The following is a 26,390-nucleotide window of genomic DNA, read 5'->3' on the forward strand; positions in this document are numbered from 1 at the left end:
TCTTCTCTTTCTCCTGTGTTTAGTTCCTTTGTTCTGTCTGTCTCTTTCTGCACTGTCTTACCCAGTGTTAATCACTTCAGTTATCTACTTCAATAAAGATTACTTCCCCCGTCTATCTCATTCTTCTCCATTGAGCTCCAGGTACATATCATTAATGGGTATGTACCTATGACCACGTGTCTCATGGTCAACTAAAACACAACTCAACTGCCAATGACTCATCATCGCTGTGCCCCATACCCCTCAAACAAACACACATCAAACATGCTCTTCCATCTACATGCCTTATCTAAGTTAAAAAGACGATGCAGTTTCCCAAGATAACAATCTTGAAATTATCTAAAATTCAGCCCCCTTTAAAATAAAAATAATAAATTTATTTTTATTGTAATTCCATATTTCTCAATTTTTTTCCTATTCTTCCCCAATGCCACTGTATTTGTTTGTCGCTCATTACCAATTTCTTGGATTACTGCAGTAGCTGCCTAGCTGATCTCCAAGTCTCCTTCCAATCCATCTTCTGTATCACTTCTTGAGATGTCTTTTTACCAAAACTAAAAATAAAGGTCATTCCATTCCTAAGAGCCTCCAAAAATTCCTCACTATTTCCAAGATAAAGCCTAAACTTTAGCTAGGTACATAGGGTCCCTTACAATTTGGCTCCAAAATCTATTTTCTAACATTTACTATTTCTCCTTTGCACCCCCACAAAAGCTGAGTTCAAATCACAACACTTATTTTAGAAAAATATCTTTTATACTTTTTTGTTTCTCTGTACAGTATATGTTTTTTCTCTGCATAGAATATCTCTCTATCTTACTGATATGCAGTATCTCTACTATGGCTTCTCATGTGGCATGTTAGTTGTGCGTTTGTGACTCTTTGCTCACTGAATTACGCTCCTGGAGAAAAGGGATGATAAGTATACTATAGTTTATGTAGCAAATAATGGACATTTAATTTCAGCGAATGAATAAACAAATCAATATAAGGAAACATGCTTAGTAACTACACCTATAAATAAAAATTCTAGTGATGTTTGAATAAGGTTGATAAATGAGTAGTAAATTGTACGTATTTGAGGAAGGACTACAAATCTGGAAAGATACCAGTTTTCTCCTTATTTACTTGCAAAGTAAATAAAAAGTTAATTTGATGTTTAAAATACACCATATTTGCCATTTTTCATCTCTGTCAAAAACTAAATCAGGTATTTTGTCAGAAATTTTCCACATCTAATATCAAGTCAATCCTCCATGTATAATATTAAGGACATGTATTTCAAGTGAAGTATAATGTTGACTATGAGCCAAACAAAGAAAAACATTTTGGATGTTTGATGATATTAAGAAATAATTTATACTCATATTATAGCTACATTAGAAAAGAATCCTTAAATTTTAGAGATACATAATGAAAACACAGATATGACTCGTGAGATGTGATTCAAAATAATGCAAAATGGTGAAGCAATTAAGAATGTGGACAAGGCAGGTTTATCCACAGGTTAATAGGAGTATTAATCTGTTCTCATGCTGCTGATAAAAACATACCTGAGGTTGGGTAGTTTATAAAGAAAAAGAAGTTTAATGGACTCATAGTTCCATGAATAGTTCCATGAGGCTGGGAGGACTTACAATCATGGCAGAAGGTGCAAAGCACATCTTATGTGGAGGCAGACAAGAGAAAAGTGAGAACTAAGTGAAAGGTGTTTCCCCTTATAAAGCCATCAGATCTCATGAGACTTATTCACTACCATGAGAACAGTATGGGGAAAACCACCTTCATGATTAAATTATCTCCTACTGGGTCCCTCCCACAACATGTGAGAATTATGAGAGCTATAATTCAAGATGATATTTCGATGACAGCCAAACCATATCAAGGCATACATAGGACAGGTGATAGATAATGAACTTTCATTCAAATATCTGTTCACTTTTGTATGTTTGAAATTCTCAACAAGTTTTAAAAAGAAATACATTTTCCATCATGACCAGTACTTACACAAATATGAACAATTAGGATGACATCAAATACTTGTTTCTATTTGTAATATACTCTAATATTTCCTTTACTATTCAATTTTTAATTTAAATTAAGCCTACTAAAGATGAACCACTAAATTTATTTCAGTATTTGCTAAAAGGTAATGGCAAACACTGTGCTATGTCATGAAATAATCCTTCATGAATTAATGTCCCTCTTTTCCAATGCCCACTTTAAAAATCTTCCATGATTCATATTAAATATCAACCTTCTCATAAAGCTCCTAATCTTTTAAGCATCTCCCTGATAGTATTCTAATTTCATCATATGGTGCTCATCATAAAGTCTGCTGTAGAAGAGTTTTCTGGGGTTGGTCTAACAGTTGAAGATTAAGGCAGGTCATGGACAAAGTTATGCTTTGATTTCATGTCTTGTCCTTCCTTGGACAACTGTTTCTTCTGACTCTAGCTATTCGAAGAACATTGCTTTGAATAAAACAATGTTAACAATATTGTCTCAGATTATTATATTGTATCCTTTATTTAAACTTGACCCTAACATAGAGTCTTCCTCAATGTACACTCTTCCCTATGTTCTGTTCTGTGTACAATCATCTCCAATTTTCTTTGTTTTGCTGGGCTTTCTAGCATTACATTCTGATTACCTTTTAGCTTTGCAACTACAGAGAAACCTCCAGTTTCATATATTCTCCAAGCATCCCAAGTCACTACTTAGTATGCAACCCATTTTTTCTGATTAAAAAAATTAAATGCCGTTTTATTTTTATTAATAAATACATTTCCCTTTACCCAGGCCATTTGTTTTCCATGAGACAAGCTAGGCATCCTGAAATGTGCCATCAACAAATGATAAGCATTTTTTATACTGGAGCACTTAGTTTAGTGATACTGTTGAATCCTATGCAGTCCTACTGGACTGCCTTTTCTATTGTCACCTCCAACTTAGTTGAACTCTGAAATCTATTTTAACTGATCAAATAAGTACATTACCTCGAACCTGTTTTCAAGCCTCAAGCTTATTTTAAATGATCAAATAAATTTATTGTCTCAGGCCTATTTTCAAGCCTCAATTTTATCTGATCAAATAAACATGTTAAAAATAAAAAATTGAGAACTACTAAGTTCCTGATATTAGGAAGCCATATAGGCATCCAAATAGTGACAAACATATCAGTTTTTGGATTAATAGATATTATCCATACAACTAAATTTAAAATCATAAAGTTTGATAAAAATAAGTATGTTCACCTATACATTGTGTTAGAATCTCTAACCCTTCAATATTTGTTTCTATTTACATTATTTCTACGGATGTATTCTAAGGTATTTGAGACCTGTACCCTATAATTCTGAAGACAGTGTTTGATGTGTGATAGCTAATTTGATGTTATGCATGTTGAATTAAAATACCAACTCATCCTAGCTCTTTAACGTATTACTCTGGTATAGGGAAAAATAAGAACAACGTAGTTTCTAGGTTTAAAAAGAAAATAATCAGGTAAGCACTTGAAAAAACTGACCTATAAGTAGTTTTTGATTATATGTATTGCGTAATATTATGGGGAAAAAACCCTTGCATAAATTTGATGAGTCAATATGAAGTCTAACATGGAAAAGTTTGTAACTAATCTAAAATCTGTAAGGTAGTATGTATAATAATCAATCCTGGTTGCCACCTTTAAACACAGATTTTGCCATTAACCAAACAGATAGGGTACTATTGTAGTAGAAGGTCTGCAGAATCCCATTCTTGTACTTGCCTGACGTGAAAGATAACTTTAAAATAACTGCCCAGGTTCATTAGGTATTAAAACCTTTTACAGTTTCTTAAATCATTGTCTTTAGAATTCCAACAATAAGAAATGGATTCTGTCATTCTGACTGATGGAGTCATTGTTACTCTATGCATGTCACAGGGTGGCTGCATCAGAACACGTCCAGTCTTGGGGGCACTAGGAGCAGCACCTGCTACTGGCATGCTCTGCCTCTAAATCACTCTATTCCAGCCAGTCTCTGACCTCTGGTTATAGGTCCCTTAATGCTCATACATAAACATTTTAAGCTAGATGACATTTTAAAATATATTTTACTCTCAAATACTTAGTTTAAATTCCACCATCTGGAAATCTACCTTTTGTTAAACTTTAAGTCCAGTGAAGAGAACTACTAAGAACTTAAATATTATTACTGCTTTTACCTAAATTAAAAAAACAATGCAAGAGGGATGATGATCTATGCTAATATTTGCCTTGTGCCCCTTTGAAAGTGGCACAACTTATAAGGTAGATGTCTTTAATATTTACATATTCCCACAAACTAAAATATTATGTTTTATTTAATCTGAAGAAAACCAAGCACAAATAAGTTTAGTGTCAAAAAGTGATTTCCCAGAAGACAAAAGTAACATTAAGCCTCTCACCTGCTCTGTGCTCTTTCTTCTATTTCTAATTTTGTTTCAAAAGAGTGTCTTTCGCCTTAAATTGTAATGCAAAATATCTCTTTCAAATTTGTCCCCTGAAAATCAAATGAGATCAGCACTTATTAAGTCCCTTCCCTGTGTCAAGCACTGTGAAAGCACATGCTGTAGCCAGTGTTGTTTAATTTTGTATCACACGAAATACATTTTTTAAATGCTTTGCAAAGCAAAATAATTATTTTCATACACGAATTAGGAAAACAACAATTTCCTTCTGCGTTTAAAAAGCAACATTACATTCTGCTTGAAGGAGAAAAACAAGAAATCAAACTTCAAGCATTTTCGACTTTCCATTTATAGAAGTACAATTAGTTCTTAGCTTTATGGTAGATCCCAACTAACTAGAACAGTTAATTTAATAACTGACTTAGCCTTAGCAGTTAACTAACATTAAATTTGGTAATGTGTAAAACAACTAACACACAAATCAAAAATACACAAACAACAACAACAAAGTTCCTTTCTAAAATGTAGGCTCTTGAGTCTAATTGAATCTACCAATTGAACTGAGACACATACAGAGTATTAAAATGCTTTTTTATATTAAAAAAGGATTTTTTAGGCAAAATATGCTAAAATTAAAGTATAAACTGAATGTTTTCTAAAACAAATACCTGATAAAAGGTTTTGTGTTGGACTTTTTAAAAATTAACTTTTTTTTTTTTTTGAGACTGACTCTTGCTCTGTCACCCAGGCTGGAGTGCAGTGGCATCATCTCGGCTCACTGCAACCTCGGCCTCCCACGTTCACCCAGTTCTCCTGCCTCAGCCTCCCGACTGGCTGAGACTACAGCATGTACCACCATGCCCAGCTCTAAATTTACCTCTTTCTAATGAAAATAAAATAGTAGTCATTCTGTCAAAGCCAAATTGCGTATATTGTACCTGCAGTTGTTGTTATAATATTTCAACAACAGCACAAGAGCTACTATTGAAAGCAAGATGTCAAGTGTTCTAAGGTCCTCAGTGAAGGTCCTCACTGGTGTCACTCCTGACACCAGGCTGTCTTCACTATAGAGATTTTAGAGGAGCCATTCTTCAATTATGTTAACACAGAATCTGCCTACGTTAGCTGACAATCTAAAGGACTAGCACAAAATCACCACTCCCTTCCCTCATGTGACAAATGCCTTTGGACTTAATTTGCCGAGCTCTATTCTCTTTTCCTTCAGGATGAATTTGTCTGGAGTTTTCTTTCCTGAACAAAAATAATATCCTAGGAAGACAAGTACTGCTGGATCTTTAAAGATGCCCAGATTCTAGAGTTAATGTGGCTGAAATTTAAACTAGAATGCTTGCTGCATTAACCTATCTACATCTTTTAATATAAATACCTATTCAGGTAGTTATAAAATGTCGATTTTAATGCATGGACATTAATGGACTATGCCTAACTAAGCTAAGGAAATGACTGGATTCACACATCTAGTATTTTTATCAGGTGGTTTTTTATGTATACCCTTTTTTCTGGCACTAACTTGTTACATCAAGTAACAAGTTAGACAAATGGCCCTCAAGTAACTTAGACTTTTGCTTTAAGTTTGGGGTATTCTTAAAATACGTATGAAAACTTGCTGGCAGCCTCTGATTATCCATACAACCTCCTTTTTTTTTTTTTTTTTTTTTTTTTGCAAATTTTTATTCTTTCCATCAAAAGCCTACTATAACTTACATACTTGGAACAAAGTAAAGTAGATACCCAGTATGAGTATCAAATAAATGAACCAGATTGTTGAAACATTAATTTTACAGGAGAAATGTCCAAACTTAGCATACTACCCCTTTGTTAACTCAAAAATATTCTTCTATATATCTCTTGCTTCTGTTTCTCACTGCTTGAAGCTCAGGCAATTCCCTTTATGTGAAGTATTTCACCGGATGGGATACACACATATCCCTTTCAATGCCCTTCCATCTTGCCCAGGTCCAATGACTCAAGATGGTCTTTGACGCCTTAAATTAACTGAACCTATTTGTAACTTCAGATGGCCACCAAAGTGAAGTCTTATCCATTTCCCTTCACCATTCTAACTGAACTAGGTTTTTTTAAACACTGGCATTTATGATTAATTTGTATCTTTTTTGTTGTAAATATTCTAGAACCAGAATCTACCATTCATTAACTAGTTAAAAAGCATATTTGCCTTTAAAAGGATACAACTTTTAATTTGCAATACACATTATTTCAACTACATCATAGTCTGTGATTAAAAGATTTTTTTTTTTTTTTTTTTTTTTTTTTGAGATTCTCTGTCTTTTAAAGTAAAAATTAGGCCAGCAGCAGTGGCTCATGTCTGTAATGCCACCACTTTGGGATTCCAAGTGGGGGCGGATTACTTGAGGTCAGAAGGTCGAGACCAGCCTGGTAACATGGTGAAACCTAATCTCTACTAAAAATACAAAAATCAGTTGGGTGTGGTGGCAGATGCGTGTAAGTCCAGCTACTCAGGAGACTGAGGCAGGAGAATCACTTGAACCTAGGAGGCGGAGGTTGCAGTGAGGCAAGATCACGTCACTACACTCTAGCTTAGTGACAGGGTGAGACTTCGTCTCAAAAAAAAAAAAAAAAAAAGTAAAAATTATTTAATGTAACCACTGTTGTAGTAATAATAAAGAGAATGTGTGTATGTATTTTGCTTAAGGGAAGAGAATTGGAATAAATTCATATATAAAATTGCTAATCAAAACAATGTTTTACAGATGATTTCAAAGTTCATGGAGAAACATTTAAAAATATGTACACATCTAAATTCCTGATTAGAAAAACTAAGTGAAAGACTGAGGTTGAATGAAGAAATGTAAAGTATAATGATTGAGAACACATGGACGCAGGGAGGCGAGCACTACACACTGGGGTCAGTTGGGGGTAAATAGGTGAGGGACAGCAGGGGGCGGGGAATTGGGGAGAGATAGCATGGGGAGAAATGCCAGATATAGGTGAAGGGGAGGAAGGCAGCAAATCACACTGCCATGTGTGTACCTATGCAACAATCTTGCATGTTCTTCACATGTACCCCAAAACCTAAAATACAATAAAAAAGATTTAAAAAAACAACAGCTTACAATATATTGATGTTTATACAAAATTATTTATTGATCTAAAAACAAAAGTTCATTTGGAAGAATATTTCTGTATAATATTGTTTATATATAAAACTTCGAGCTACTCAGGAAGCTTGAGCCCAGGAGTTGGAGTACAGAGTGGGCATACCAGTGAGAACCCATCTCTTAAAAAAGAAAAGTTAACAAGTTGACTTTTTAGTTTATCATTTTATCCTTTTTGTTTTAAATATTCTAGAATCCAGAATCTACCTGAATATCATGATAAAGTTATTAAAAATAAAAACAGCATTGTACATGTCACACCTATAGTCAATGTAAAACAACTATTCTGCTTTGCATCCCTTAGCCACAGGCACATTAAGAAATCAACAGATATTCACAGAACACAGAACTATTTGTGGAATGACAGTTGAACAGGTGGACCTTGAGTAAAGCTGAATTCTGCCAGAATTAAACTTTTTGCATTATTTATCTAGATGACACCAGACATCTTCTTGAGTAGACAAGGTATTTGCTTCCACAAGTGTAGACTGACAACATATACCCATACCTCAACACCATGTCAGAATTATGGTTAATCCCAAACTTGTAACAGAGGGATAGCTGCGTATTCGGGATACAGGGTCACTTACACTACTCTCTAGCTGTCTGCCAAGAACTACTTAGAAATTTTACCCACTTGTCTTGTGTTTCTGCTTACAAACTAATGTACAGTACTATGTAGAGAGTGAAAACTACCAAACTTTAATGTCGAAGTATATCAAAGTGACATTGTCGGTCCCCCAATGTTAATATGGGGAGAAAGTTTGTGGCTTAAGACAGAAAGTATATGGCTTAAAACTATTTCATCCACAAACTGTGATGGTGTCTGTTTAAAACTTAAACAGTAGCTGTAAATTTTTTGAAGTATTATATTTTTGCTCAGTCTTATCCCTGGAAAGTTTCTTGGCCACAGAGCCTTTGGTAAGTTACGTACATATTCTGAAATACAGGTATTCTTGAAGAAAAAAGAAACAAGAAAAACAGTTTTTTTAAAAAAGGCAGAGAAAAATAAATCTGCTGTGCAAAAGCCTAAGTTACCTGTCATGGGTTGATGAAATAAAGCATTCTGTACTCCTCAATTCCACTTACGAGGAAGAGCTCAGGAACTATTTAAAAGGATGTTTCCATAAGCTATCTGTATTTCCTGAAATTAAGGAAATTTCTGTACAAAAAGGCAACAGGTTTTTGGTTGTAATGAAACATGATTAAACTTCTAGTCTTCATATAATTTCAGTTTTAAAGTTACATTGCACTAAATTTCAGAGCCTTCCATTTCAGAACTGCCTAGTGGCTCATTATCCTAAATCCCCATCCAATATTAATGAAGAATAGGTAAAAACAAAGTCAGTCTAGTTTGGTTAACTGTGGGTTCTGGGCTTTGTTAGGCTTTCTTTTCCTGTCATATTTTCTTCTTCTTTTTTTTTTTTTCTAAACACTATGAAAAATTACTTAAATGACATAGATATTTGAATGCCATTATTTTAATTATTTTAATGAGACATATTAAAATTTGTCTCCATCTTGCATTTTTAAAACAACAGTATACTGCTCCACACAGCAACTTAGAATATATTAAGTAATATATTTAAAGTGACGTAAAAACACTTCACACTTCTCACAGGATATATTGCTTCTTGAATTCTGTTCTTTGTGAATGAAGCAAAGTCAAGTTAAAGTCTCTGGAACAGATATGGAGCTTATACTTCGTTATTGTAAGAAAAAGGGTATCTTATAATCTGAATATCATCCTTAGATTGTGGCAGAACTAGGCTAGTACAACTTCTCATTTTCCCAACTATATTCTTATGAAAACACTATGCAGTCATATTGTATGTGGCACAACTTAAAGAAGAGCAAGTCATGCAATCCCAGCACTTTGAGGGGCTGAGGCAGGCGGATCACGAAGTCAAGAGTTTGAGACCATCTGACCAACATGGTGAAACCCCAACTCTACTAAAAATACAAAATTAGCTGCGTGTGGTAATGCCACGCCTGCCTGTAGTGCCAGCTACTCAGAGGGCTGAGGCAGGAGAATTGCTTGAACCCAAGAGGCAGAGGTTGCAGTGAGCTGATATCAAGCCAGTGCACTCCAGCCTGGGCAATACAGTGAGATTCCATTAAAAAAAAAAAAAAAATCAAGAATTTTCAAAAGCAAGAACTCTTAGCATTATCACGGCAATCTAACAAAAATTAAGGCAGAATTTTACGTTTCTAAAAGCTTTTATACAATAGATAAAGGAGGGGTAATCATTCAGATTTTCTAAATTCCTACTGGTTTGTTATAAATGTGAATTAAGGAATGACTATAAAAAAATCAGCAGCCTAAGGATGAGAGGAGTGTAGCTCCCTGGGTCCAGAGTAGAGAAAGCACATCCCAGACAGTTTTCAAAGGCTTAGGAAAATAAATTTCTATGAATGTCATTATACTACATGAGGACGATACTTTGCAAACACTTCAGGAAAAATTAAAAAAAAAAATAGTTTAAATGGTACTGCTGTTGCCCAAATAGCTGTACAATGCCCCACAGAAAAATTAATACTAACAAAATATAACAAGTTATCCTATAGAATTTAAAGTTAATTTTAAAAAGGCTTTGTCTCATTTGTTTATATTTTTGAAGATATGAAAACACTATAAAGACATATTATAAAGGATTACCGAGGGTAGTATGACCTTTTTAAAAGGAAATGGTTAAAATCCATACACCAAACATAATCCACAAAAGTCTCTAAGTGAGACTTAAGATCTTCAGTCTAAAGAAAATGATTTAAATATATCTGATATTTTTACCATTACCACTTACAAATTATGTGTTTACAGAGAAATTCTATCTACAGCAGACCCTAACTTTACCACACAGAAAAATAACTTTATATAGTACACTGGTGAACATATACTTCATACCGTACATCATTCTGTTCTTAGGGAAATCTATTGGCATGTTACAAAGACTGTTCACAATTTTCTTTGGACAAATACTTATAGCCTCATTCACTTTGCATTTTAATAGCTATTTATTTTTGTGTATAAAGTTTCCAAACTTTTGCATAAATCCGCGAAATTTGTTCTCATTCGGTTGATATGAGTGATAAACGCCAGTGTTGTAATTAAGCATTGGACTAGACCTGCCATAACTGTTGCCCATAGTCGCAGATTTTATTTCTGAGCGATTTATACTTGTATTTGGCATGTTGCTTGCTGGTTGAATAGAGCTCTCAATCTTACAAAATGGCTCAAAGCGACTGTAAACACGTCGGTCAGTTGAATGAGTTCGTAGAAGCTCACTGGGTGTTGGCCTTGGAGAAGAAGTTGGTCTTCTCTCATGAGTAACAACTGCATTAATCTCCCTTGAATCTCGGTATTGGATCTGTTCAGTGTTAAATCTTGGGGCAGAGGCATCTCCTGCCCTTTCCAAGAACTTGCTTTCAACTGGGCCTGGAGAAGGTGTTCTTTTATTTTCATCTGATGGAGCATTTATCCCTTGAGATGGGCTACCTGTGACATCTTCCTTACTTTTGTGGATGCTGCCTTGAGAGTTGGATGAGGAAGAATGCTTTCTTCTAGGAGATGAATCAACTTTTGTATCTGATTTCTTTGGTTTTTGATTTTCTTCACCCTCAGAAACTAAAGTGTCAGAGCTACTACACAATCTATAAAAGGCAGGTGCTTTATTTTTGGATAGATTTTCTTTCTTATCTGGGGTAAGGCTAAGTAATGACCTTAACTTCTGAGACCCCTTTTTCAAAAAACTTGGGGAACCCTTAACTTCCTTCTTTGAAGCGAGTTCTTTGTTGGATTCCTCTTTATTCATATCAAGTAAAGCAGCAATGGAAATTGATTTGGTAGTAGTGCTGCTTGGAGGGTTTCTCTTGGTAACTTCCTCCTCATCCTCCTCCATATTATGAGTTACATTGTGCATACTTTTAGAACTTTTCAGTAAATCTTCTTTGGGCTTTTCTGGTTGTCTAACTCGATTCCTGGTAAGTGTACTATATACACAATACTTACTATTTCCAGGATCTAAGTTGGCTTTTGAGTTGTCAAATAATGGGAAACTTCGTCTTTTAAGCAGATTCTCATTCTGTTGATTCTTTAGATTTTCTGTCTGCTTATTTACACACAAGTTTGTATATATATAGTTATTTGATTCTGTATGGCCGTTTGTCGTTTCATTTAAGGCTATTGAGTGGTTTTCAGGAACCTGCAAGGTGTGCATTTTTGGTGCCTCTGACTGTGAAGGGAGCTTTGGAGTTGATTCTGGCAAGGGTTTGTCTGTCAAGTGCTGTACATGCGTAGGAGTGTCTGGGACCTCTTTAGGTGTCTCACTTCCCTGAGAACCAATGATAGTTGAATTTGAGGAGCCAGTTGTACAACTATTGACTTCCTTTTGCTCAGGTAAAGTGGGTTTAAATACTAAAGAGGTACGAAGCCGAGAATGAGTATAAAGGGCATTGGCCTTCAAATTCTCAGGACTATCATAGCCCTCAAATTGGTCACCTAAAGCTGATCCATTTGAGTCCGGTGTAGCTTCTGAATGATCATTTAAGTAGGATTCAATTCTCCGGTGACGCAGAAATGACTTTGTGGTATGTTCAAGGGTTGGCATTCGTTGTTGCAAAAAGCGAGTATAATTATCTGTCCCATTAAAAGACCTCCGAACATTTGAATTTCTGTCTGCAAGAGTAGTTGTTTTTCTCTGTGCAAGCCGATTGGCAAAACTCTGGGCAGGTGTGTTGCGGTGGTGTGCATAGCTTTCCCGTGATGAGGATGCCACACTGAGACTATCAGAAGGTCTTTTCCAATTACCAGGTGGATTATTGGATCTATTCAGAGCCCTATTAAGTAGGAGGTATGGCACTGTTTCTGGCTGTTCCCCAGCATAACTATGTCTTTTCCAGTTTTCATTGATCTGACTGGGTTGAAATTGACGTATTGCATTTGGACCATTAAAGTTTGGAACAAAATGAGGTTTGTATCCGTGATTTCTTATGTTATATTTGTCATGCTCATTTAAAGTGTATATTCCTCTGTTTTTGAAGTAACTAGAATCTAGTTTATGAATCTGGTCTTGTCTACCAAAAAGGTTTCTTTGGCTGGAAACAGATGCTAATGAAGAAATTGAATGCTGGTAAGTGCCATTTTCCCAGAGGGTTTTGCCATGCTTCACCCTTGCTGATTCTTCCTGAGCAAATGAACTGGGGACAGAGGATCTGGCATAGAGAGTTCTAAATTCTTCATCAAAAGACTCAACAAGTTGTCCTGTGATTATCTGAACCATGCTGAGGTGAGCTTTCTCAAATAACCACATATAGCTGGGGGTTTAAAAAAAAAAGGAAAAATTTTAATCACTTAAGTTAAAAGATTTATAAAAACATACAGTTCTACTAAAAAGTATCACTTAATGATCACAAAATATGCTTTTGTATGGTTTTTTGGCTACCATTATTTAGAATATTTTCCATCATTCCATGCTTATAATACATGTCTTCTCATCCTCATATTCATATTTTAAATAACAATGCAACTCAGATTATAGCTTTGAATCCACCACTTTTCAGAAGTCCAAAGAAAAACTTGCTGTGCATTTTCAAAAGCAATCTGCAGATTTAATGCAATTCCTGTCAAAATACCATCATCATTTTAACAGAACAAGAAGAAACAATCCTAAAATTCATATGGAATCAAAAAAGAACCCACATAGCCAAAGCAAAGCCAAGCAAAAAGAATAAATCTACAGGCATTACTTACCTGACTTCAAATTATACTACAAGGCTATGGCTACCAAAAGAGCATGGTACTGGTGTAATAATAAACACATACACCAATGGGACAAAATAGAGAAACCAGAAATAAAGCCATATACCTACAGCCAACTGATCTTCAGCAAAGCAAACAAAAACAAAAAGTGGGGAAGGAACACCCTATTCAACAAATGGAACTGGAATAATTGGTAAGCTACATGTAAAAGAATGAAACTGGATCCTCATTTCTTACCTTACGCAAAAATCAACGCAAGGTGGGTCAAAAACTTAAATCTAAGACATGAAATCATAACAATTCTAAAAGATAACATCGTAAAAACTCTTCTAGACATTGGCTTATGCAGAGTTCATGACCAAGAACCCCAAAGCCAATGCAACAAAAGCAAACAAACAAAAAGAGATAGAACAAAAAAGCTTCTACACAGCAAAAGTAATAATCAGCAGAGTAAACTGAGTGGGAGAACATATTCACCAACTCTGCATTCAAAAAAGGATTAATATCCAGAATCCACAAGGTACTCAAATCAGCAAGAAAAAAATAAATAATCACATCAAAAGTGGGCAAAAGATAAGAACAGACAATTCTAAAAAGAAAATATACAAATGCCGAATAAAAATACAAAACAAAATGCTAAACATCACTAATTATCTGGGAAATGCAAATTAAAAATGAGGTACCACCTTACTCCTGCAAGAATGGCCATAATTAAAACATCAAAAACTAGTAGACATTGGCATGCATGTGGTGAAAAGTAAACATTTTTACACTCCTGGTAGGAATGTAAACTAGTACAACCACTATGGAAAACAGGGTGAAGATTTCTTGAAGAACTAAACGTAGAACTACCATTCAATCTGGCAGTCCCACTATTGGGTATCCACCCAGAGGAAACTAAGTCATTTTATGAAAAACACTTGCACATGCATGTTTATAGCAGCACAATTTGAAATAGCAAAAATATGGAACCAGCATTAATGCTCATCAACCAACAAGTGGATAAAGAAAATGTGGTATGTATATACCATAAAAAAGAACAAAATAATGGCATTTGCAGTAATCTGAATGGAATTGGAGACCATTATTCTAAGTGAAGTAACTCAGGAATGGAAAACTAAATATTTTATGTTCTCACTTAGACGAGTGAGAGTTAAGATATGAAGATGCAAAGGCATCAGAATGACGTAATGACCTTCAGGGACTAGAGGGAGAGAGGGGTGAGGGATAAAAGACTACACATTGTGTAGAGTGAGCTTGGGTAATGGGGGCACCAAAATCTCAGAAAACACCACTAAAGAACTTATCCATGCAACCAAAAACCAACTGTTCCCAAAACACTAATGAAATAAATAAATAGAACCTTAAAAGAAAGATAGATAGGAAACTTGCTGTGCATTTTGCATCTGTGTTGAAACTTTATGACATAAAAATTGATATTATATTTCATATATACCATGGTGGCAGAATGCAGTAAAGCTAGTATTAGAGAAAAAGTCGAGAGACCTGGCTTCTGCTGAGTTGTAGCCACACAAGCTTGGGCTTCACTTTCCTCATGTCGAATGCAAGGATATGGACAGCGTAATAGCTGCAATGCTTTATAGCTCTAACATGATATAATGTAAGATACAGCTATGCTAATGCATATAATTTAAGAGTCTGTAGGTTTTCAGACTGTTATCTCTGTGGCTTACTGAATAAGTGTAATTTAGGATGCCAAGAGCTGTAAACAGGATTTGTGGCCAGCTGCCTCAATCACTAAAGGACAGACTTCACTGTACTCACTTTATACAGCATTAGTAAATGTAGGCCTCAGAAGCCATGCCAGTCAAAATGCCAGTCAGGATCTTTTAATATACAAATCTGTGACTGAGCTCAATGGTAAAGGTCTTCCCCCGAACAAACACAGTATACAAAGACTGGGGGAGGTGACTGCTTAGTTTTGAAATGTCTGAATACTGCCAAAAAATTACAAGGTATATGAAGAAGCAGGGGAACTTAGCCCAATCATAAGAAGTAAAATAAAACTCCAGAAACTGACCCTAAAGAATCACAGATCTATGAGCTGCCTGATAAAATATTTAGAATAACTGATATAAAAATGCCCGGTGAACTAAAAACAAACAAAAACAACAACACACACACACATACAAGTAAACAAAGTCAGGAAAATGATATATCAATGGAATGAAAACATCAACAAAAATAAACTATAAAATAGAACTAAAAGGAAGTTCTAGAACTGAAAAATAAAATAACTGAGTAATTCATTAGAAGGGTTCAATAGCAGACTTGATTAGGCAGAAGAAATAATGAATAAACCTGAAGACAGGTCACTGAAATCACTGTCAGTGGAGCAAAACAGAGAAAAAAAAAAAAAAAGGAATGAAGAAGAGCAGAGATATACTAAATAATTTATGGGACTACCAAGCAGATCGATATATGCATTATGAGAAGCTGAGAAAGAGGAGAGACAAAGAATCAGATAACTCATTTGTAGAAATAGTGGACAAAAACTTTCTGAGTCTGAGAAAAAAAATTGATGTTTGAATTTTAAAAAAGTCAAACTGGGATAAATCCAAAAGGAATTATACCAAGACACATTATAATCAGACCTGTTTAAAGCCAAAGACAGAGAGAAAATCTTAAAAGCATCAAAAGAAAGGTGATTTGTCACATACAAGGGAGCTTCCATTAGATTATCAGTGACTTTCTTAGCAGAAACTTTGCAGGCTATAAAGGAGTAGGAAAATATAATCAAAGAGCTATAAGAAAAACACTAATAACACCAAGAATTCAGCAAAACTGTCCTTCAAAAAGAAGGAGAAATTAAGACTGTCCCAGATAACTGACATCTGAGGAAGTTTATTACTAGTAGCTCTACTCTACATGAAATGCTAAAGTGGATCTTTTAAGTTCAAATAAAAGGATGGCAGAGAGCAACACAAAGCCTTATGAAAATGGTTCTCCAATAAAAGTAAATATGTAGGCAAATGAAGTGACATGCACTGTTGCAGGTACGGTTCACAGAATTTAAATGTGAAAGATTGAAAAAATAACTTTAAATTTGTGCTTATTGGTAAATAATATATAAAGATGTAATTTGTGACAACAATTACGTAATGTGAGGAACAGAGCTATAAAAGAGTGGAGTTTTCACATGTGATTGAAGGTATCAGTTTAAAACAGAATGCTATAGCTTTAAAAAGTTTTATGTGATTCTAGTGACTACTGAAAAGAAAATATCTTCAGAACATACACAAAAGAAAATGAGAAGATAATCAAAGCATATGTGTGAAAAAATCAACAAAACACAAAAGACTGTAATAAAGAGGGAAAGAAGAACAAAGAAGTTATAAGATATACAGAAAAAAATGACAATAGTAAGTTCTCTAACAGTAATTAGTTAAAAGGTACATGGATTAAATTACCTCACTAGAAGACATAAATTGAATGGATAAAAAAAAAAAACGGCATCCAAATATATGCTATCTTCCAGAGACTCACCTTTGAACTAAGGATACACATAAGCTGAAAGAGGACAATAAAAGAAGTAATATTTTTAAATTAAAATAAAATTAATTTGATTTTAATTTAAAAAAAAAGAACTTACAAGAGATAAAGAAGAATATTATATAATGAAAAAGGGGTCAATTCATCAAGAAGATATAACAATTATAAGTATTTGTACAGCAAACCTCAGAGCTCCTAAAATACAAAGCAAACTTTAACAGAATTGAAGGGGAAAACAGACAGCAACACAGTGTTAGTAAGAGACTTCAATGCTCACTTTCAATAATGAATACAATGTCACACAAGATCAAAAGGAACACAGACAACTTGAACAAGATTACAGACCAATAGCACCTAACAGACACATACAGAACACTAGATAAAGGCAGAATATACATTCTTCTCAAGTACACATGATATATTCTCCAAGACAGACCGTATGTTAGGCAAAACAAACCTCAACAAATTAAAGATTTAAATCACACAAAGCATCTTATCTGACTGCAACAGAACAAAACTAGTAATCAATGGTACAAGAAAAACTGGAAAATTCACAGATATGTGGAAAGTAAACAACACAGTTTTGAAATAGCCAGTGAGTAAAAGAAGTCACAAAGGAAATTAGAAAATACCTTGAGACAAATGAACATAAAAAACACAAGATATCAAAATTTATGAGATGTAGCAAAAGCACTAAGAGGGAAGTTTATAGCTATAAATACATATATTAAAAGAGCTAAAAGATCTCTCCTGACTTAATCATTACCTAGTCTACACATGTAATAAAATATGACCTATATCTTATGAATATGTACAAATATTTGTATCAATAAAACTTTTTTTAAAAGCTAAAAGATCTCATGCAACAAATCTAACTTTATACCTCAAGAAACTGGAAAAAAGAAAAACAAACTAATAGGGAAAAAAGAAATCCTGAAAGGTTCACAAAAGAAAAAAATGGCTGCATGAAAAGAATGTGACTAATGGTAATTGTTGAAACTTCTCGGCAGCAACTTTGACTATGGGATACCTTACCAATTTAGAAGAAAAATGGTTCAACTTAGAGTTCCATCCCACATTAAGCCATAAATGTCCTAGAATTATAAATTTTTGAACTTAAAAGTCCTTGAGGAATCTTGGGAGAAAAATGAAGACTTGGAAACAAAAGTGAGGAAAAATGGGATTTAAGAAATCATGGATCAAATCACTTAGAAATATGGGAAATAACAGGCCCCCAGGGGTGCTTCCAATTTAAGGACCTGACATCAGATGGGATGTCACAGATGGTTGGCAGTAACTGAGCATTTGGGAAGGTCACTCATGTGCTGCAAAATCTGTCAGCAACTGGAGAAAAAAGTAGCAACAGACAAATAGAAAACAAGATTTTTTTTCTGGGTGTTCTACATAAACAGCAATTTTATCTACAAATCATCAAACTTTTTTATCCATGTTCCATAACTTATTTTTATTTTCATTTGTTTTCACTGGCTAGGTTTTATACCAATAGTCAAATGGAAGGTACACAGTTCTATGTGTATCATATGTATCTTTTTCTGGTTTTGGCAAAAAATACTTAAATATATTATTCATATTTACAAAGCTTGTTGTTTTTTTCATCCTTTCTCATATTGAAGCAGTTTTTAAATATTTCTATTTTCTAATAGATGTTTTCAATTGTTATAACTTTTTTTTACTTTTGTATCAGTTGGATTAATACATGTTTTCTTTATATAAAGTTTTACAAACTACTTTTATTTTTTAAAAAGAATAGAAAATAAAGACAATGAATAAAACAAAATAGCCATTATTAAGAAAAAAAAAAAAAACATACATCACTCTTTGGCTCATCAGTGATCCATTATGACAGTTTCAACAATGTAGGCCCAGACTTCACATTTAACCAAAAATTATGATAGAACTATATTGGAAGAATGGGGACTAGAAGAAATAATAGGTAAGAAATACAATTCTCCAAATATCAAAAGCTAATATGTGAAATTGGTAAATCAAAAAAGAATAGGATAATCATGTTATTTAAGGGATGAAATAAGTATCAGAAGAACTAAAAGAGCTGACAACTGCATCTGGAGATCAGGACCAGAGGTGGCTAGAGACGGAAAACAAAAACCACTGTTTTGCACTCTACATATTTTAATATTTGATTTTTAAAGAAAAATGTGTAAATATTTTCATGGATAAAAAAGTATCTACTCGCAGATCCACTAAACACACACACTGTCAGACATTAGTCATGAAGTTGACTTAAAAATTCTGAGTTCCTGGCGGGGGTTTACAGTCCACTGAGTTTAAATAGTAACAGTATGCTGGTTGCAGCATGGGCCTCAACGATGATGATCTTTATGTGTGGTTAAAAATGGAACCTGATTACTGTAGCCTTGTAGTATAGTTTGAAGTCAGGTAATATGATGCCTCCAGCTTTGTTCTTTTTGCTTAGGATTGTCTTGGGTATATGGGCTCTTTTTGGTTCCATATGAAATTTAAGGTGGTTTTTTTTCCAATTCTATGAAGAAAGTCAATGGTAGTTTGACGGGGACAGCATTGAATCTATAAATTACTTTGGGCAGTACGGCCATTTTCATGATATTGATTCTTCCTAACCATGAACATGAAATATTTTTCCATGTTTGTGTCCTCCCTTATTTCCTTGAGCAGTGATTTGTAGTTCACCTTGAAGAGGTCCTTCACATCCCTTGTTGGTTGTACTTCTAGATATTTTATTCTCTTTGTAGTAATTATGAATGAGAGTTCACTCAAGATTTGGCTCTCTGTCTGTTATTGGTGTATAGGAATGCTTGTGATTTCTGCACATTGATTTTGTATCCTGAGACTTTGCTGAAGTTGCTTATCAGCTTAAGGAGATTTTGGGCTGAGACGATGGGATCTTCTAATAAACAATCATGTTGTATAAAAATGGAGACAATTTGACTTCTTCTTTTCCTAATTAAATTCCTTTATTTCTTTTACTTGCCTAATCGCCCTGGCCAGAACTTCCAATACTACGTTGAGTAGGAGTGGTGAGAGATGGCATCCTTGTTTTGTGCCTGTTTACAAAGGGAATGCTTCCAGCTTTTGCCCATTCAGTATGATGTTGGCTATGGGTTTGTCATAAATAGATCCTATTATTTTGAGATACATTCCATTGATAGCTAGCTTATTGAGAATTTTTAGCATAAAGGGCTATTGAATTTTGTCGAAGGCCTTCTCTGAATCTACTGAGATAATTATGGGGTTTTTGTCTTTGTTTCTGTTTATGTGATAGATTACATTTATTGGTTTGCATATGTTGAACCAGGCTTGCATCCCAGGAAGGGAGCTGACTTCATTGTGATGGATAAGTAATCCAAACAGCATGGTACTGGTAACAAAACAGAGATATAGACCAATGGAACGGAACAGATGCCTCAGAAGTAACGTCACAGATGTACAACCATCTGATCTTTGACAAGTCTGACAAAAACAAGCAATGGGGAAAGGATTTCCTATTTAATAAATGGTGTTGGGAAAACTGGCTAGCCATATGTAGAAAGCTGAAACTGGATCCATTCCTTACACCTTATACAAAAATTAACTCCAGGTGGATTAAAGATTTAAACATAAGACTTAACAACATAAAAACCCTAGAAGAAAACCTAGGCAATACCATTCAGGACATAGGCGTGGGCAAGGACTTCATGACTAAAACACCAAAGGCAATGGCAACAAAAGCCAAAATAGACAAATGGGATCTAAGGAAACTAAAGAGCTTCTGCACAGCAAAAGAAACTATCAGTAGAGTGAACCAGCAACCAAAAGAATGGGAAAAATTTTTGCAATCTCTTCATCTGAGAAAGGGCTAACATCCAGAATCTACAAAAAACTTAAAATTTACAAGAGAAAAATAACCCATCAAAAAGTAGGTAAAGGATATGAACAGACACTTCTCAAAAGAAGAGATTTACACAGCCAACATATGAAAAAAAATGCTCATCATCACTGGTCATTAGAGAAATGCAAATCAAAACCACAACAAGAAACCACCTCACGCCAGTTAGAATGGTGATCATTGAAAAATCAAGAGACAACAGATGCTGGAGAGGATGTGGAGAAACAGGAATGCTTTTACACTATTAGTGGGAGTGTAAATTAGTTCAACCATTGTGGAAGAGAGTGTGGCAATTCCTTAAGGATCTAGAACCAGAAATACCATTTGGCCCAGAAATCCCATTACTGAGTATATAGCCAAAGGATTATAAATGATTCTATTATAAAGAAACACATGCACACATATGTTTATTGCAGCACTGTTCACAATAGCAAAGATCTGAAACCAACTCAAACACCCATCAATGTTAGACTGGATTAAAAAAAAAAGTGTGGCACATATACACCATGGAATACTATGCAACTATAAAAAGGGATGAGTCCCTTTGCAGGGACATGGATAAGGCTGGAAACCACCATTCTCAGCAAACTGACACAAGAACAGAAAACCAAATACTGCATGCTCTCACTCATAAGTGGGTGTTGAACAACATGGACACAGGGAGGAAAACATAACAGACTGGGGCCTGTTGGGGGCTGGGGAACTAGGGGAGGGATAGCAGGGGCTGGGGGCATAATGGAGGGATAGCATTAGGAGAAATATCTAATATAGATGATAGGGTGATGGATGCAGCAAACCACCATGGCATGTGTATTCCTATGTAACAAACCTGCATGTCTGTACATGTACACCAGAATTTAAAGTATAAAAAAAAATGGAACCTGAGAGTTGCCAACTTCAGTCAACTTGTCTTTTGAAAGTAACTTTTATCCACCTCATGAGATTAGAAATTTAAAAACCTATAAAATTATCTCTCAGTTTGATTTAGAGACAATGCTTTATTAAACATTCCTCAATGTTAGTATCATGTTATGAAGAAAATCCTCATGTTTTCCTGATAAAATCATCATCAAGATGAGTGAGCTGTCACACAACGTGTAACTGTCATAGATATAGATTCTGGGCCTCTCCAGGAATGGTAGGAGTTTAGAGACCAATGACATCCCATGGCAAAGAATACTGAATTAAAGAAGGCATTTCCAACCTGCCTATGAGGAAAACAATGGCAATACTAGAATATGAGGGACAAAGGCTGTTTTTAAACCAAAAAGAAATTCACTTTTAACCAAACTAGTTCATGGCTAGTCTACCACATCCTGTTCACATATTGTTAGCAATAGGAAAGGTCTATGATAATGTCAGAGAAATAATAAAAAGGGCAATGATTGACAACCAGGCATTATTTTAAAATATATACTTAAAACGAATTTGATATAACAAAGAGAATAGAGTGTTAGTTAAGAGTTGTGATGAATTTTTATAATCTATGGTCCTGGGAATTACATTAATTTTGCCTCTGGCTTCTGATACAGACAGAAAGATACATACATATATATATGTATATACGTGTATATATATGTATATACGTGTATATATATGTATATACGTGTATATATACGTATATACACGTATATACATATATATACACATACACATATATATGTATATACATATATATACATATATATACATACATACATATATATATGTATGTTGTATGTATATACATACATATATATATACCAAAAAATGTACATATATATGTACATTTATATACGTATATATAAATATATATATAAATATATATAAATAAATAAATAAATATATATATATATATATATATATATATATATATATGTACATTTTTTGGTCACTGCTGTTGTTTGATTTTCCCCACATTAATCAAAGGTAGCTCAGCTACAGTCATTGCAACACTAGCACTTATTAATATGTAGTGAGAGCAAAACAAAGTTGAGGTAAATTGACTGTTGAAGATAATCTTAAAAGTTAAAGAACAATAACAGTATTAATTATGATGAGCTTAAATAACAATCATTCTATAAGTCAGGTGAATGCTCAACTTTAAGTAAAAGTTGAATGAAAAACTCTCTAAAACCAAGTGAGTCTGGACAAGTATATTCACATATAATGAGTCTTTAAAAGGACTCACTAATTTCAAGCACTAGTTGTATTTTCTGCTCGTAACATATTTTCATATGGCACTCCAACAGCATGTTTTTAAAAAAGGGGCCAGAGATTAAAGAGAGAGTTGGAAGAAAGTAACAGATCAAGTCCTGAAATAATATTTAACATTAGGGGTTTGGGATGCATTAACTCATCTAATCCCCACAGCAATGACATGAGGCAGGTTCTATGATTCTCCTCATTTTATAGCTGAGCAAACTAAAGTACAACCAAATAAAGGAACCTGCCCAAGGCCACCATTTCAATGTGTTACCTCCTTTTCATGGACTTACTAAGAAAGGAGACAAATATTTTGCCTTACACAGTCATGTTTACATCCATAGCTCTTCTGGATTCTTCCCTTGGGCTTTAATAATGAAGCTACACGACCTTGCAGTTCATGAGTGTTTGCTGTTGCTTTCATTTGCCTGTTTATGAAGCATCACTATGTATCTCGTTCAGGACTGAAGCCAGGGATTTATTTATAAGAGAAGATTAGGGCAGCGCTTACACTCTCAAGCTAGCCTCACCTAGAGTGGGCAGCCAGTTCTGCTTTGATCAGATTCTCAAGAATACAAAATAAGAAAAATCCAATACCACTATTTACAGTGGTAAATAGCTTCTGTTTTTACAAATGATTGTAACTAAATCCATACTATGTAATGTTTCCAAAAGGAGTAAAACCACTTTTGGTACCATAGAGCTGTAGGGAAGCTTAGATATTGGTCAATGTCTTCATTTTCTGGATGAAGAACCTGAAGCTCAAGGAAGTTATATGATTTGCCTAAGATCTTGATGCTCTTTAGTGGCAGACCCATAACTCAAACCTAGGTCTGTAACCGCCCATGCAAGTGTGTGTGTGTGGTTTTTTTTTTTTTTACTTTTTAAAAAGAGCTTAACAGATTATATTGAAATGTGAATCTAATAAATCATCTAAATGATTGATAATACTGAAGGTAAACATAATGATCTTACCTGTAAGAACCGTATATCACTTTCTGGCAGTCAACTAACAAAAATTTCTGTTCCATTTTTCCATGGAATTTTGCCCCCATTTTAAAAAGATAATCTTGGCCTTTTACTGTTCGCACTCGAATATTCTAGAATTATATATAAATAAAAAGCAAAAATTATGGCTAGGAAAACAATATTTTCAAAACCAAAATCCATATCATGATAGAACCATAATGCAAAAAAAAAAAAAAAAAAAACCTGAGGTAATTAAAAAAGTACTCCCAAAATTAAATCCTTAAGAAAAGTAATCATTTAAAATATACATTTCAACACAGCTTAAATAGGAGATTTCCCTTTATTTTTACATAGAATGGCATCAAAAATCACTCAGGATCTGACTATAATAAGCCCTTTTTGGTTATAATGCCTTGATGATAAATTAACTAAAGTTAAAATTAACCTTACTTTTAAAAAGTCAAAAATAACAGAAAATACTATGCCAAATGATTCTGATAAGCAATACATACTGAACCATAGAAGCACCTGAGTCACTGGTTTCCAAGCTGTGCATGGAAAACTAATGTATTAAATATTAATCAATAAAAGCACAATATAAAGCCCTCATGAAGATGTGCTTCCTGTCACATTCTGAAAAGTACAGGGGACCTTTCTGTGATCAGTCATTCCATAACCTTAAATACGGATACTTTTTTCTTTTTAACTTTTATATTCATCTATCTTAACATGCCTTAAACTTGACTGAGTTGAAAATGACACACAAAATATTTGAGAAGAAACACATAATTCTTACCCTGAGACGCTGAACTGAACACCCTTGTTTCTCAGTCATATTTAGAAAATGATTAAAATTGGACTCATCAAGCAGAATGTATACAGATACTCCTCGAGTTGATGCCTCAACTATTTCTTTGAAAATGTCCACATCTGTAAATATATCCATCACTAAAGCAATGACCTGTTAAAGATAAGAACATGAAACAATTTTAGATCCTTAATAGAGAACGATTAAGAAATTGATTACTTTCAGTAAAGGTCAGATAAAATAAAACCATTAATTATAGAAATGTACATATATGTAATATATATGTACATACAAATATTCATTTCATTTTCTAAAATAGATAAAATCATATTAAAAATAAGCTAATAACTATATGTAGATTTGTAACACTATGTCATTTTCATATTAGCTTTAATTTAAAGAAAATCTGCATTTCAGTAGGATTTTGAAAAATGGGTGAATCTAAATCAAGGATTTCAAGACTGCCTATAAGGCAGACAAATGGGACAAGGTTGAAATCAGTGTTACAATTTTTCTTAAGTGACATTTCCAGGGGAAAGTAGGATTTTTTGTACCAGTCATTATGCATAAAGATCTTCAGGAACTAAGACAGAGAAAATAAAATCCTAGAAATAGAAATATACCTAGGAAAAGATGAAAGATGAAGAAAGAGTATAAGATGACTTGAAGACCAAAAAATCAAACATCCAGTTGTTCCTCAGTTTACTGGGAGAATGGTTCCAGGACCTCTGCATATACCAAAATCTACACATACTCAAGTCCACAGTCAGCACTGAAGAGCCCACATATACTGAAAGCAGCCCTCCATATACGTGAGTTTTACACTCCATAAATACTGGGATATTCTGTCCATGTTTGGTTGAAAAAAATCTGCATATAAGTGGATTGAAGCAGTTCACACCCATGTTGTTTAACGGTCAACTGTACTTGCCTGAAACAAGTTTAGCAGATAAAATAAGCAAAAGAAAAAATGAATTAAAAAGGGGATATAATTGAGAAGGAAATGCCCTAAAGAACAGGTCCCTAAGACATAGGGTCTGTGTTGATTGTTGAAATGAAAGTAAAAAACTGCTAGAAGAAGGGGAAAAATCATTTAAGAAGTTGTCCCCCTTCTACGTGCCAGTCGTATTTATTGACCACCTACTATGAACCATGCAAAAAAGCCAAAATCCTGCCGTTGTGAAGCTTATATTTTCTAGTGGGGGAAGACATAATGAGTAATAAATATCATAAGTAGTCAATTATGTAGCAAACTATAAGTTTTTTGGGGAAAAAAATAGAGAATAGGGGATCATGGATTCCTGAAAATTCAGAAGGGAAGATCTTTTTGAGACAGTGTCCTCTGAACAGAATTAAAAGGAAATGACATTATGCACATTGTTATCTTCAGGAAGATTGTTGCAGGCAGAGGAAACCAGCAATTCTGCTGTAGTAAGCCAAAAAACAGAAAGGAGACAGCAGGGATGAAATGAGAATGAGACAATTGTCACAGTGTCTTAAAGGCATTAAAAGCCTTCAGTATTTTTTTTTTTTTTCTGAATAAGACTGTAAGCTATTAAAAGGCTCTGAGTTGAAGTAATAAAGTGATCTAGTTTTATTTTGAAAGGCTTGTCCTGGCTACTGTGTTAAGAACAGGATTGCTAAAATGGTGTTACCAAGGATGGAAACAGGGGGGCCAGTTACAAC

The 26,390-nt window shown here is 34.2% G+C and overlaps 1 protein-coding gene across 1 annotated transcript in view; it reads right to left on the minus strand.

The window, feature by feature from the left end:
* Nucleotides 1-7,553: 7,553 nt before the first annotated feature.
* The window catches only part of FAM83B (family with sequence similarity 83 member B), a 96,147-nt gene continuing 77,310 nt past the window's right edge, over nucleotides 7,554-26,390 (minus strand). Inside the window, exons 3-5 of the mRNA XM_039464960.2 lie at nucleotides 24,693-24,857; nucleotides 23,903-24,027; nucleotides 7,554-12,902 (exon numbers count right to left, since the gene is read on the minus strand). Coding sequence (XP_039320894.1) covers nucleotides 10,601-12,902; nucleotides 23,903-24,027; nucleotides 24,693-24,857 — 2,592 coding nt within the window. The 3' untranslated portion in view covers nucleotides 7,554-10,600. The remainder of the gene's footprint in view (nucleotides 12,903-23,902; nucleotides 24,028-24,692; nucleotides 24,858-26,390) is intronic.

The sequence above is a fragment of the Saimiri boliviensis genome, chromosome 4, assembly GCF_048565385.1.
Source record: "Saimiri boliviensis isolate mSaiBol1 chromosome 4, mSaiBol1.pri, whole genome shotgun sequence".
NCBI classification, from domain to species: Eukaryota; Metazoa; Chordata; class Mammalia; order Primates; family Cebidae; genus Saimiri; species Saimiri boliviensis.